This window comes from Aethalodelphis obliquidens, unplaced genomic scaffold (genome assembly GCF_003676395.1).
Source record: "Aethalodelphis obliquidens isolate GAN/ISIS:26980383/991018 unplaced genomic scaffold, ASM367639v1 scaffold5, whole genome shotgun sequence".
Classification (NCBI taxonomy): domain Eukaryota; kingdom Metazoa; phylum Chordata; class Mammalia; order Artiodactyla; family Delphinidae; genus Aethalodelphis; species Aethalodelphis obliquidens.
The window spans coordinates 14881713-14894824 of record NW_020837949.1 but is presented as its reverse complement, the minus strand read 5'-3'; the positions used below and the strand labels follow the sequence as shown (position 1 = coordinate 14894824).

Genomic DNA, 13112 nt, shown 5'->3' with positions numbered 1-13112 from the left:
GTACATCTATTTTATTTGTGAGTATTGAATTTAATGGGCATTTACTGTATTATAGCTAATCCACGGTTTTGTACCTCTTTGGATACTGGAAGATGCATGAACAGAAACCTGCATCCCAAAATATGTACAACCAGACCAAGGGCCTTGGAGAGAAGGGGCAGGCAGCAGAGGCAGGGTGGCGTTGGTGGTGGCTACGGCACTGGGGGCACGGCTTTTACTTCAGTGAGAATGAGCTTTTGTACCAAGGGATAGGTTGCTATCACCTGGGTTCTTAGAGGTTATTCTAATAATGGTTATTCTAATTGGGTAATCTGATGATGACCATTAAAATGTATGTTACATGCAGAACTAATTTTGAAACTTTTTTTTTTCAGAGTCTTGCAAAAGATCATCGAATGAAACTTATGCAACAGCAGCAGGAAGTGGCTGGACTTTCTAAACAGTTGGAACATGTCATGCATTTTTCTAAATGGGCAGTTTCCAGTGGCAGCAGTACAGCATTACTTTATAGCAAGCGACTGGTAAGATAAACTAAGTATGGCATTTAACATACTATCAAAATACAGAGAGAAACAATGGAGTTATTAGAATGCTTAAAATTTAGAAATGTTCATTAGTCTGTACTTAAATGCTTTTTACCTTTTTCTAATTTTTATCAATCAAAATATTTTGGTTTTAAAAAATCTTATATTGCCATGATTGAGGCGTATCTTCAATTTTAATCTACCATCATCCCTCCTGTTTTGTTCTTTTCCAAGTTTTCTCTGTCTTAGTGGCAGTTGAACTTAATACTAACAATAAAGATAAGAGTAAACATTTCCTGATCACCTGTAGTGTGCCAGGCACTAATCCTAAGCATTTCCATGTAATATTTTATTTAAACATTTATATCATTTTTATGAGATAGGTATACCTATCCATCCATTGTATGGGTGATGAAACCAAAGCACAGAGTTAAGTAACATGCCTAAGGCCACTCAGCTTGGACACCTGAACCCAAAGGCTGTGTTCCTTTTGTCTGTACTGCGTTGTTTACTCTGTCAGTGATATATGGTGCTGGGTATTTCAACCCCATTGCTAGAGAAAAGTGGCTCTCATTTGTTCAGCTGTTTTCAGAATAGTCTAGAACCTTGCTGCTGAAAATATGGTCACTGCATACTAATCAGGTGGTTCAGTAGATGTGGGGTGAGGCCAAATTCTGTGGTTCTGACGAGCTCCCAGGTGATGCTGCTGTGCTGCTCCGTAGACCACCTTTAGTAGCAAAGGATCTAGAAGACATTCAGCCGTGGAAGTCACACCACATAAGCATTCTTAAAATCTCCTGCTTTACTCTTATTTTATTAAAGATTCCACAGAGATTGACACTTTGAAATCAAATTATGACATCCAAATTTGTTTTCTGTTCACCCACTCAGTTTTGTGGAAGGAATTTTCTACAACCATTTTGAAATAAGGAAATGCACTTCAGGATAAACTTCTGTAAACTAGGTTCAAATATTGAGTAACTTATTAGAAAACTGATTTATATAAGTATTCCTAATCATGAATTGTATTCAACTCTTAAGATTATTTTCTTTCATAATTATCAATGATGTGGTCAATCTTGAGTCTTTTTTTTCTTTTTCTTCCTTTTTACTGCTTCATTGGTCTAATGAAAAACAGCTTCTATACAGTACATACCTTCTCTGTTACTTATGTTTTCCTGTAAGTCAAACAAAACGGATAAAAGGAGAAAATGAGAGAATTGTCTTTTTTTCAACTAGACCCATTATGAATATTTTTATTCGTATGTGTGTAAGAAAGCATGTTATTCACACAATCAGATATTCAATCTCCTTATCAGTTTAAGAATTTGTTTCTCTGATTTTATTCTATGATTTTGTTTGTGATTATAAGACAAAGAAAACAGTACAAACTCGAAGATGGGATTACTTAATCTGCACAATGATCTCTTAAAATAGGAGAGAGGAAGATTGGTCTCTATATTATACACAGGAGAAAATAAACACAGTGAAGCATAAGCAACCAGTATTACCAGCTTCCTGATTTACTAAATTGTGTTTTTTAATTTTTAAAAGTCTGTGGAACCCAATCACATCACTAGCAGCAGATATAGCTAGTAAAATAATTTACCTATAGTGAATGCAGAGCTAAGGCTTGTGATTACTTTTAAACATTTAGAAGGATTTTTAACCTCAGAAAATTTGAAAGTCACTATATTATGCAACTCTGTCCTTTAGAGCTTCTATGCTTCATAAATATAGCCATGTTTACTAAGGTTATTTTTTTAATGATGGCTTTTATATGCTTAAAAATTAAAAAGAAACGTCTTGCTGGCCTGAAATTTCAAGCTTAGCTTGTAATTCTTAGTTCATTTTTTTTTGCTATAGGAATTATAATCAGTAAAAGACCAAACCCATTGGAATAGCAGGATCCTTTCAGAAGTCCAGTTTTAAATATATTTTAAAACATTTTCACAGTATTTCCTTAGGATTCTTCTGTCATCTGTTAAACATTGAGTTTATCCTTATGTTATTTAGAAGGAAGGCAAGAAATACCGACAGAAGAGACCAGGAGAGTAAAACACAGTATTCTTTTTACTAGCAATAGATATTTCTATAATACTAGTGATTAGGAAGCTGTTAAGGTATAGGTAGTAAAAGGGAAATCCACAATCTTTTTTACTCCCTTTCCCCCGTCCTCCCATATAATTAATCTTCAAAGACTTATGTTTCCTGAATATCTCATCGACAATTCCTTGCTTTTAGTCCTCAGGGTTCAGAATGTCATGGTCTTTTGCCTGGGTACTGTTAGCCTTTCTTAGAATGCTTTTTCTTTCTCCTGAGTAAATCCTCATCTTTGTAGAGACTACCAGGTTCAGTTTAGATGTGTCTTCCTTTCCTTTTGGCAGCCTTCCATGACCAAGACTGGGTTGGATTACCCTTCTCTGTGTTTACAAAGCCCTTATGCATATATCCATCAATACTATTACTGATTTTTATCTACTATTATTACATTTGCATATTTTTCTGTGAATTTCATTAGACTTTTTACTTCTTAAAGGGTAAAAATTTTGTGTTACCCAGTGCTTGATATATAGGAACTCAATGAAAGATTGATGGTAAATAAATAAGGTAGCAGATAACATCTCTTGTCAGAAGCTATAAATAAGTGTAGACAAAACCTTATGTTATATTTTACAGGATTGGAAACTCGAATACTAAATTTCTTTTTTAAGTTTATTTTAACTTCAATAGAAAGGAGAAAGTATACAGTATTGCCATCTGAAAAGCTGTTTTGACATCTTCCATAGTTTTAAAAATAATTTTGTCCTTTGCTTTTTGAACAGTAGCTAAGTTTTCAGTGTGAAACCTGAGTTTAAGTTCAGATACATCTGAAGGGATCAACAAGTATATTTAATTAATCCTTATTTATCTTTTACAGTAGCCAGGGTTTATGACTCCTCATAGGAAAGTTTTTGCCATAATTCTTTTGCTTAGCATATTATGAGCATGTTTTATAATGAGAATTATTAGAAGATGCAAAAAAAATTAAGAAAGGTAGAAAAACTTAGGCAAAAGAACATTGTGTTGAGTGCTGTTTGCTAAACACTGTGCCATGTATTCTACGTAGTCCCAAAATAAATACGTTTTTTTACACAGAATTTATTGTAGCTATTTAAGATAATTTAGCAATCGAATGAAGCAAACTTATTTATTCAAAAATTATTTATTGAATACCTGTTATGTATCAGGTGGCATTCTGAGTACTAAGGGAACAGAAAACAAAGCAAAATCTCTGCCCTCAAGAAGTTGCATTTTTAGGGACTTCCCCGGTAGTGCAGTGGTTAAGACTCTGCACTCCCAATGTAGGGGGCCTGGGTTCGATCCCTGGTCAGGGAACTAGATCCCACCTGCCTGCCGCAACTAAGAGTTCACATGCCACAACTAAGGAGCCTGCCTGCCACAACCAAGGAGCCCATGTGCCACAACTAAGGAACCCGTGAGCCGCAACTAAGACCCAGCACAACCAAATAAATAAATAAATATTTTTTAAGTTGCATTTTAATGAAGAGAGATACACAATACCAAAATAAGTAAAATGTATAGACCATTGCATGGTATTGAGTGCTCTAGAGAAAAGTAAATTAAGGGAAGAGTCGAGGAGCATTGGGGTAGGATTGTGATTTTAGTTATGGAATTCTATCTAAAGAGGGTGATATTTGAGCAGATTCCTGAAGCAAGTGAGGAAGCAAGCCATGCAGATACTCGGGGAGAGTATTCATGCAGAGCACAAGTACAGACAGCAAGTGCAAAGACTGAGGTGGGAGTTATTTGTGATATGGACAGCAAGTAGGCCTAAGAGGGTGGAACACAGTGAATGAGCAGACACTAGGATGAGTAAGGTCAGAAGTACTGGAAAGCCAAATAGTATATGAGCCTTGTAGTTGATTATGAGGACTTTGGTTTTTAATCTAAGTGAGATGAGAAACCATTGGAGGGACTTGAGGAGAGGAATGACAGAATATGATTTACAGTTTAACACAATTACTCTGGCCGCTGAAAAAAAACTGTAGGTGGTTGAAGGCAAGGGAGAAATAAGGGAGACTATTTATAACCTTACTGCAATGAGGTGGCTTTTCCAGGGTAGTAACAGTAGAGTTGATAATGGGAGAATTGGTAGGATTGTCCATATCTTTTAATGATAGAGCCAACAGGATTTGCTGACAAGTGGAACATAAGGCATGAGGAAAAGAAAGGAACCAAGGACTAAGCAGTAGGAAAAATAGTGTTGCCAATAATTGAGGTGGGGAAGATCATAGGACAAGTAGACTTGAAGAGAAGGATCAAGAGTTCCCTTCTAGGCATATTAAATTTGAGGTACCTGTTAGAGAATCAGGTAGAGATATTGAGCAAGCCATTGGAAGTGCAAGTTCATAGAGGGGTCCAGGCTTGAGATATAAATTTAAGAGTCGGATAAACGATGAGACTGGATGAGATCACTTAAAGTATGTGGGTGCAGGAGAAAAGAGAGCAGTTGCAAGACTGGGCCCTGGGACATTCCTGGTGTGGGAGATGTGAAAGAACCAACAATGGAAACTGAGATGGTACATTGGGACACAAACCTATTCTCAGCGGCCTTAAAATATAGCAGCTGGTGAAATAAGGGGAAAACCATGAGATCATAGTTTGTTCAAAGCCAAGAGAAGAAAATGCTTCCCTGAGGGCCAAGTGACCACCTGTGTGAAAAGCTACTAAGCCTGAATGGTTTCAGGGAAGAGTGGGAGGAGAGGAACGGGGGACATTATAGATGAGTCTTTTGAAGAGTTTTGCCAGAAAAGAGAGCAGGAAAAGTGGGAGTTTTGCCAGAAAAGAGAGCAGTTGATGGCGGGAGAAAAGGAGCCAAGAGTTCTGTTTTTAGCTGGGAAAAGTTAAACATGTTTATGTGTTAATGGGACTGATGCAGTAAAATGGAAAACTTGATGGATACAGGAGAGGGGAGAGAATTGCTGGGCAGTGTCTTTGTGTCGGCAAGAGGGTGTTGGGCACTATTGCACGAGTGCAAGGATTGGCTTTAGCTAGAAGCGTGGCCAGTTAATCCATTGTGATAGGAGGGAACGCTAATACTGGTAGGTGGTGGAAGTTTGTGGAAGTTCCCTGATTGTTCCTGTTTTTTCAGTGAACCGTAATCAGGACCATCAGCTGAGATGGAGAATGGGGGAGGAGATGCTGGAGATTTGAAAAGAGAAAGGAGGTTTGAAATAGTCATTTAGGAGAGTAGGGACATGAAGGACCAGAGGCCCGTCAACCTTAGGGCCCTACCTAAAGTAAGCAGGCTGTGTTTGAAGTTTGGTCAGTCCCTTTATCAGTCCAATTATAGTGAGTCAAAAGTTAGATTAAACCAGTGTTGTTTGTTGGTTGTTGTTTGGGGAAAAGGTTGAGGAGAGGGAAGGGAGTATGTGTAGTTTGACATGTGAGAGAAAGAGGGGTTGAGGGTATATACCAGGAAATGATTATGAGGATTAACCCTGGGATTTGAGCCGGATAAGGAGAAACGGAGGGCTAGGGTAAGGGTATTGGTAACATGAGGTCGAAGGACAGGGAAAATTTTAAGAGCAAAGGTTTATAGGACCTTTAGGGTTTGTAGGTTTTATTGGTATCTGGGCACTAGAAGGGAGTAAGCTGGAAAGAAAGATCATCTAGTTGGATATAAAATCATCAAGAATTAAGACAGGAGTAATGTTGGCGTTGGTGATGGTGAGCCAGGAGCTAAACTCTTCAAGACTGAGGGAGAGTGACTGAGTATTCACTGAGGACTGCAGTGTGGAGGAGATGGGGGGTGTGGTGTGATGACCCGAGATTCACAGCATGGGAGCAAGGAGAGCCATCCCACTCGTAGGCCTAGTTATGAGCTGTACTTATGTTTCCTGAGCAGAGAGTATTTTGTATTTTCTGTAATTCATTAGCCGCCTAATCTCAATTCTGCATCCTTCTTTGAAAGAGTAAGTAAAATAAATAAAAGAGCAGAATTTGTGAAAATTTTTTATTTTACAGATACTTGGTTGGTGCTTCTGTGAAGTTTAAATAATTCAAAAAACTAACTTTAAGATAGTTAAAGTTAGTTTTTTGTATTCAACAGTATAGCTGAGTTGTACCTCAAAACTAATAACATGTTTTGGAAGGAAAACTGCGTTGTATGTCCACTTTTTTATAACTTTTATATATATATATATATATGATTGCTTATTTTGTGTTAGCATACATATGATACAGAGACCACTTTTTGTGTATTTATTGGGAACTTAATAAATTACTTGCCTAATAAAGTTTTTTTTGTGTTTTTTTGTGTTTGTTTTTTTTTTGCGGTACACGGGCCTCTCACTGTTGTGGCCTCTCCCGTTGCGGAGCACAGGCTCCGGACGCAGGCTCAGCGGCCACGGCTCACGGGCCCAGCCGCTCCGCGGCATATGAGATCTTCCCGGACCGGGGCACGAGCCTGTGTCTCCTGCAATCGGCCGGCGGACTCTCAACAACTGCACTACCAGGCAAGCCCGCTAATAAAGATTTTGATGTTTAGTTGTCTCTCTGCTTTCTTCTAGATTACATACCGGTTACGGCACCTCCTTCGAGCAAGGTGTGATGCTTCCCCAGTGACCAACAATACCATCCAATTTCACTGTGATCCTAGTTTCTGGGCTCAAAATATTATCAATTTAGGTAGGCTGTTATGTACATTTTCTCAAAGTGCCATTTGTTTCTGGAACTCTTAATGATTATGAGATTATTGAAAATGTATTCCCTTCCACCCCCAAAGTGTGTTTATCATCTTGTTTTAAGTACATGGAATTTTCACTAGTATTTCATTAGCGTGTGTATATGCGTGACACATGCATGAATATAAACACACATGTAAATATGTGGATGATATGAAACATCCTTTATATTGACTCAGGGTGTCTAGATTTCTGGATTTAGGAGGTTTTTTTTTTCTTTCCCATAGAATCTTGCTTGTACTGTTAATTACATACTTATCAGAATGGTTGATAAAACTCTTGACTGCCATTAATATAGGATTTTTTATATTTAGAATGTTTTCTGTTAAAACAGGACTTCTCATACAATTATTGGCTTACTTACTCTTGAGAGCCAGTCATCAGGCTGCTTTATCTAGCTAGGGAAGACTTCTCTTTTCTTCTTTTGCCTTTTATGTAATTATTATATAATTTTTAACCTCCTAACTGAAGTGTACTATACGTACAGATAAGTGCCCAAATTTTAAGTACTAGAGCGCACTGAGTTATCACAAAGGGAGACTATCATTATGGTATCATTTGGTAACATCAAATATCCTTGCAGGCAGTACTTGCTACATTATGTGCTAGTAGAAAAAGTCTTCAGTTTTTGCCTCCTTTCTTAATTTCTCACAGGGAGACTATAGAAACAAAAATTTAAGAATTCCATATACATTCTTCATCAACCACCAGTATTCCCTTTGATGACAGTTTTTGGGCTCATTGACTTTGTTTCAAAATCTTGAAAGATGGTTGCTCTCTCATTCCCTAAGCTAGATTCTGGATAAGAAAGGAAGAAACGGCTGGAGAGAGAGCCAGTGCTCTCAGAACACACCAGGAAAGGAAGAAATAGGCTTACACAAACCTCATTCATACATGGGAAGAACAGAAGGAATGGTAATAAGGTGACCCTTTGAAGGAAAGGTCATAAGTTGACTCCTGCAGCTCAGTCTAGAAGCACATATTTATTGATTGATTGATACGTAGCAAGCAACTGGAATCATACACACTCTCACCTATGTAACTAAAAAGAAGCATCTTAATACAAAGCGTGTATATAAGTTAACTATCTCCTACCCTCCACCATACATGCAGCTATATAGAGAACCTGTCACAGTTATATATCCACACAAATAGTCATATGTAGAATTGTATGTACTTGTAAGCATATCATTTAAAATATAGACCACATGATGTAAACATAAATAAAATTAAGAATATGTGTAACTGTATACACATAAATGGATATAGTTTTAGCTAAGTCTACAGCGAAAACAAAAACATCTATTTGTGAGGAGTTTGTAAAACAATATCCTTTACTGTAGGACTTCTCAGAGCTGTCCTATACAGCTCTGTAAATTGCCATTTACAATGAGATTTACATTTTAAATCTTCTAAGGAGACAAGTGTCCCAAACTTGGTTATTTACGGCTTCTGAGAAATATGTTATAGAAGACTACAAGGGAAAAATGTTGATTTGGATGAATATTCAGTTAGTGTCTTTGTGACTTTGGGTAAGTTGTTCAATCTCTCTGAACCTTAAATCCCTTATCTGTACAGAGGACTTTAACAATATACATAGACCTACTGTCGCAGTATCTAATACAGAGTAAGTATTTAATGAATGATAACTGTATTTTTTAGGATGCATATGTTTATTACATCAGAAACATTTAACTGAGTCTCTGCTGTTGAAGAAATCAAGCTTTGCCTTATGCTTGGACCACACCTGTTAGAGGTACCTTTAAACTCTAACAGTATAGTTATAAGGCAGAGTATTCTCCATCAGAGAACTAACAGTGTACTCTGAAGGTGTAAAGAACTTGAGAGATAACTAAATCAGAAATACTGTGGTATTGTTTTTAGATCCAATGTCAGGTTTGCTTGTTGTGTTTTGATATGCAACAGCAGTCCTCAAAGTAGGGTCTGAGGCTCCTTCAGGTGATGACAGGCCTCCTGTTTCCAAGTACATATCCATGTATGGCTGGATTTTCTTCATATATTTAAACAATATATTAGATAATGCAGAAACAGGTATGAGAGTTCAGCTATTAAGCCAGACATTTAAAGAGATGTTTGAAAATGTAAAATAGTGCCACTCTTCACTACATTTTTTTGAAAATAAGTATTTTTTCATAAAAATGTGTTATTATGGGTTGTCACTTTTAAATGAATTAGTGAGGAAAAATGTTTTTAATTCTCATTTTTAGTTTCGAATATGGTAAATTTTGATTGATAGAACCTACATAAACAGAAGCTCTTTGGGGTTTCTATTTTTAAGAGTATAAAGGGTTCCTGAGAGAAAAAGAAGCTCCTTGGCAATTCTGAAGATCAGTAAAAATAGCCCTACAAAATACGGTATTTCACTACCAGAAAATCTTTAGAACTTAACCTTTTCTCTTTAATTAGGTTCTTTAGTAATCGAAGATAAAGAGAGTCAACCACAAATGCCTAAGCAGAATCCTGTCATGGAACAGAATTCACAGCCACCAGGTGGTTTATCTTCAAACCAGTTATCCAAGTTTCCAACACAGATCAGCCTAGCTCAATTACGACTCCAGCATATGCAGCAACAGGTAATGGCTCAGAGGCAACAGGTGCAACGGAGGCCAGCACCTGTGGGTTTACCAAACCCTAGAATGCAGGGGCCCATCCAGCAACCTTCCATCTCTCATCAGGTAAATTTGGAAGCAGGCCTGTCCTAACTTAGATAATTATAGTACAGTTGTATTCAGCAGCTCCTAAAATAACCAAGGCATCTTTCATCCATGACTTAAATATATGAATTTATAAAAATTTATCACATTAAGGATCCCTGATTTAACTCTAGATTTTAGCCCTTCTCAAAAAGAAATTAATGGTTTATTTAATTGGGACATCTATTCTCATCTGCTCTCTTTCATCTTCAGATTATAAGAGGATAAATGATTCCATTCTTAAATAACCAGTGCATATGATTGATGGGAAAAGTTGTGTACCTGTAATTCATAATTCTTATATTAGTGCTTCAGGATGACTAATACTTTAGGTTATCTCTTCTCTGTAAGGATGCAGTGTTTAGAAAATCACATTGCATCTTAGAAACTAGGACAAAATGAAATAGAAAAGGGCAAGGATTTGATTCGTTAGAAGTCTACCTTTTTCAAACTTTATTTCTGAGCAAATGTTCCAAGAACCATTCTTATTTTAATCCATACAAATTGTCTGTTATTTTCAGTTACTTTTATTTATTAATTTATACTCCCTATTTCTCAGAAGAATTTGAACTGATTTACAGTAAATGACAAATGAAATGGCAGAGGGATTAATAAGTGTTAAGAATACTCAAAGCATGCAGAGCTAGGCTAAGGGTGCTCATCATGCTTGAGAGCAAAACTTAGCTCAACTTTTTGTCAGCCAAACAAAAAAGAAACAAGAATAATATCTATATTATTTGATTAAAAGGAACATGCCATTAGGAGAAATTTTTTACTAGTATTTTTCTAGCACTAAGAGGAATATATAATGTGGTTCTTTATGAAAAAGCAATTAAATGGCATAATAGCATTTTTTGGTAGCAGTTTTACAAAACATGATTTTCATAGGACTTATTTCAACCCTGAATAAAAGTTGTGGGCATATGTAGATACTGATTTTGTTAAATTGCTTCTGTGAAGGCCTGAGGTGTGATGTATTTTAAGTTTGTGGCTGTCTAGTAATTTGATTAAGAAGGCATGTCAAATCCAGGAGAATATTAGCATGACCAGTTGATTATTCCTCTTGAACTTTGTTTTAACCCAGGTTTTAAAAGGAAGTAAATAACAAGCAATTTAAGTGGTCTTTGTTTGGTGAGTGTTCAATGGGAAAAGACATGTACGCTTTCGATATCAGGAGTGCAACTGGCAGAGTTGAGATTTTGTTAAGAAAATTGAGGAATAATTTTGTCACTACCTCTGCAGGCTGCAGGGTGACATATTGCAGGTAGACTGCAGAGCACCCAAATTGTTCTGAAGATAAATGTGAAGAGGAAAAGAGAGAGAAAATAATTACTTGTTAAGTGACTAGTGCTAAGCATTTGCATGATTATTTATCTTGTGTCCGAGAGATGTTAAAGTGATTTTTTATTTAATACTTAACCTGAAATAAGATAAATCCGTCATTTGTATTAATTCCCTTTTCACTAAGGAGTGAAGAACTGAGGCATTTTAATAGATAACTCCGTGACTTGGTCACATTCTCAAACAGTTTTTTATATAAGCAGTGACAAACCAGAAGTGACCTTGATCAAGCCTTTAGCCTGCTTATCTCAGAAATTTTCTTTTGATCTTATTATTTCTCTCTAGGATTTACTGCTATATGATATATATAATGTACAATCTTTATTATGCAGCCTAATTTTCCCACTTACCAATACATTTGACCCTTGAACAATGCAGGGGTTAGAAGCGCTAACCCTCCACATAGTTGAAAATCCATGTATAACTTATAGTTGGCCCTCTCTCTCTGTGGTTCCTCCGTATCCACTGTTCTGCATCTGAGGATTCAGCCAACCACGGATTGTGTGGTACTGAAGTATTCACTATTGAAAAAAATCCATGTCTAGGTGAACCTGCACAGTTCAAACCCATGTTGTGTTGTTCAAAGATCAACTGTAAAGTCATTTTCTCATCTTTTGGTCATTACCTCACACACCTCTCTTTTTGTCCTCTCTCAATGACTCCCGAACTTCCTTCCAGTACTCTCATCTCTCATTTTATCTCTTCTGTACCAAATACCCACTCCTACATTTTTCACTCATCAGTTTTCCCTCATCTGTAAACTTTCACACTGCTCTACCCACCTGCTTTCTTAGTTTTCTAACAGTTTATTTGCATATATATGTGGGAAAATGTCTGTAAGCAGGGTGTGTGTGTGCCTCTTTGTGGGTGTGTTCAAATCATACTCTACATCTGTCCAATAGGACCCATGTCAATTTAAAGGCCTCCTTCTAAAAATCACTTATACAGTAGTTCCCTATTTCTTCCTCTGAAGATTAGCCGTGTAATCTGAATGATTAAAGAGTTGTGTGATACAGAGCTAGAATACATAGTTATATGACTGAGTGGTACAAACTTGATAAACATTATGCATCTCTGTTTATTGAGCGGTGTACAGTATACTCTATCATACTCTAATGGACAGGGCTAAGTTTGTTAGATCTAAGTATGTTATTTTATACATAATGGTTGTCACTCCCGGGCTAGATTTACTGCTCTGGAGATAACTCTCATTCATATGTATACATTAATTTCCTAAACAGTGGGTGGATGTTAGAAGGACATCTGCTATGCTTCATGGTTATACTGACATAGAATAAAATGAAAACCTGTAATAATAAAAGTATTTAGAGTGAAGGTGAGGATAGTGATGATTATATGTCAGTTTGCTTAAGCTCTCAATTATATTTCTCTATTCTCTCCCTTTTTTCCTTCTTGCAAATTAATTGATTCCATTTAATTAAAATAGCACTGGTTTTGCTATTTCTTTTATGCTCATAACTAGCTGCTAGTCTTATTCTTTCAAGTTGCTTTTCCTGTCACAGGGTTCTTAGAAATTAACTCAATCAACTGTAACAGTTTGGGAGAGGAAAGAAAAATCACCTTACATCTTACCACACTGGGATTCCTTGATGGGAGAGTTGACACCCAGTCCCACACTGGTTTTTCACACAGTACAGTACTCTGGCATCAAGTGTCATTTCTTGACTGAATCAATATATAAATCTCAGGGCAGGGGGAGGCAGAAGACTTCTGTAACTACTTTTGTTCTCCCTTAAGGATCATTTTGGGTGCTTTTCCACTTT

The 13112-nt window shown here is 36.7% G+C and overlaps 1 protein-coding gene across 4 annotated transcripts in view; it reads left to right on the top strand.

Moving 5' to 3' along the window:
• Positions 1-13112, top strand: part of TRIM24 (tripartite motif containing 24) — a 94876-nt gene that overhangs the window by 58391 nt on the left and 23373 nt on the right. For 2 of the 4 annotated variants that reach the window (XM_027101782.1, XM_027101785.1), the window contains exons 7-9: positions 375-521; positions 7100-7217; positions 9701-9969. In XM_027101782.1, coding sequence (XP_026957583.1) covers positions 375-521; positions 7100-7217; positions 9701-9969 — 534 coding nt within the window. The remainder of the gene's footprint in view (positions 1-374; positions 522-7099; positions 7218-9700; positions 9970-13112) is intronic. The other 2 variants (XM_027101783.1, XM_027101786.1) reach the window with 2 other exon arrangements.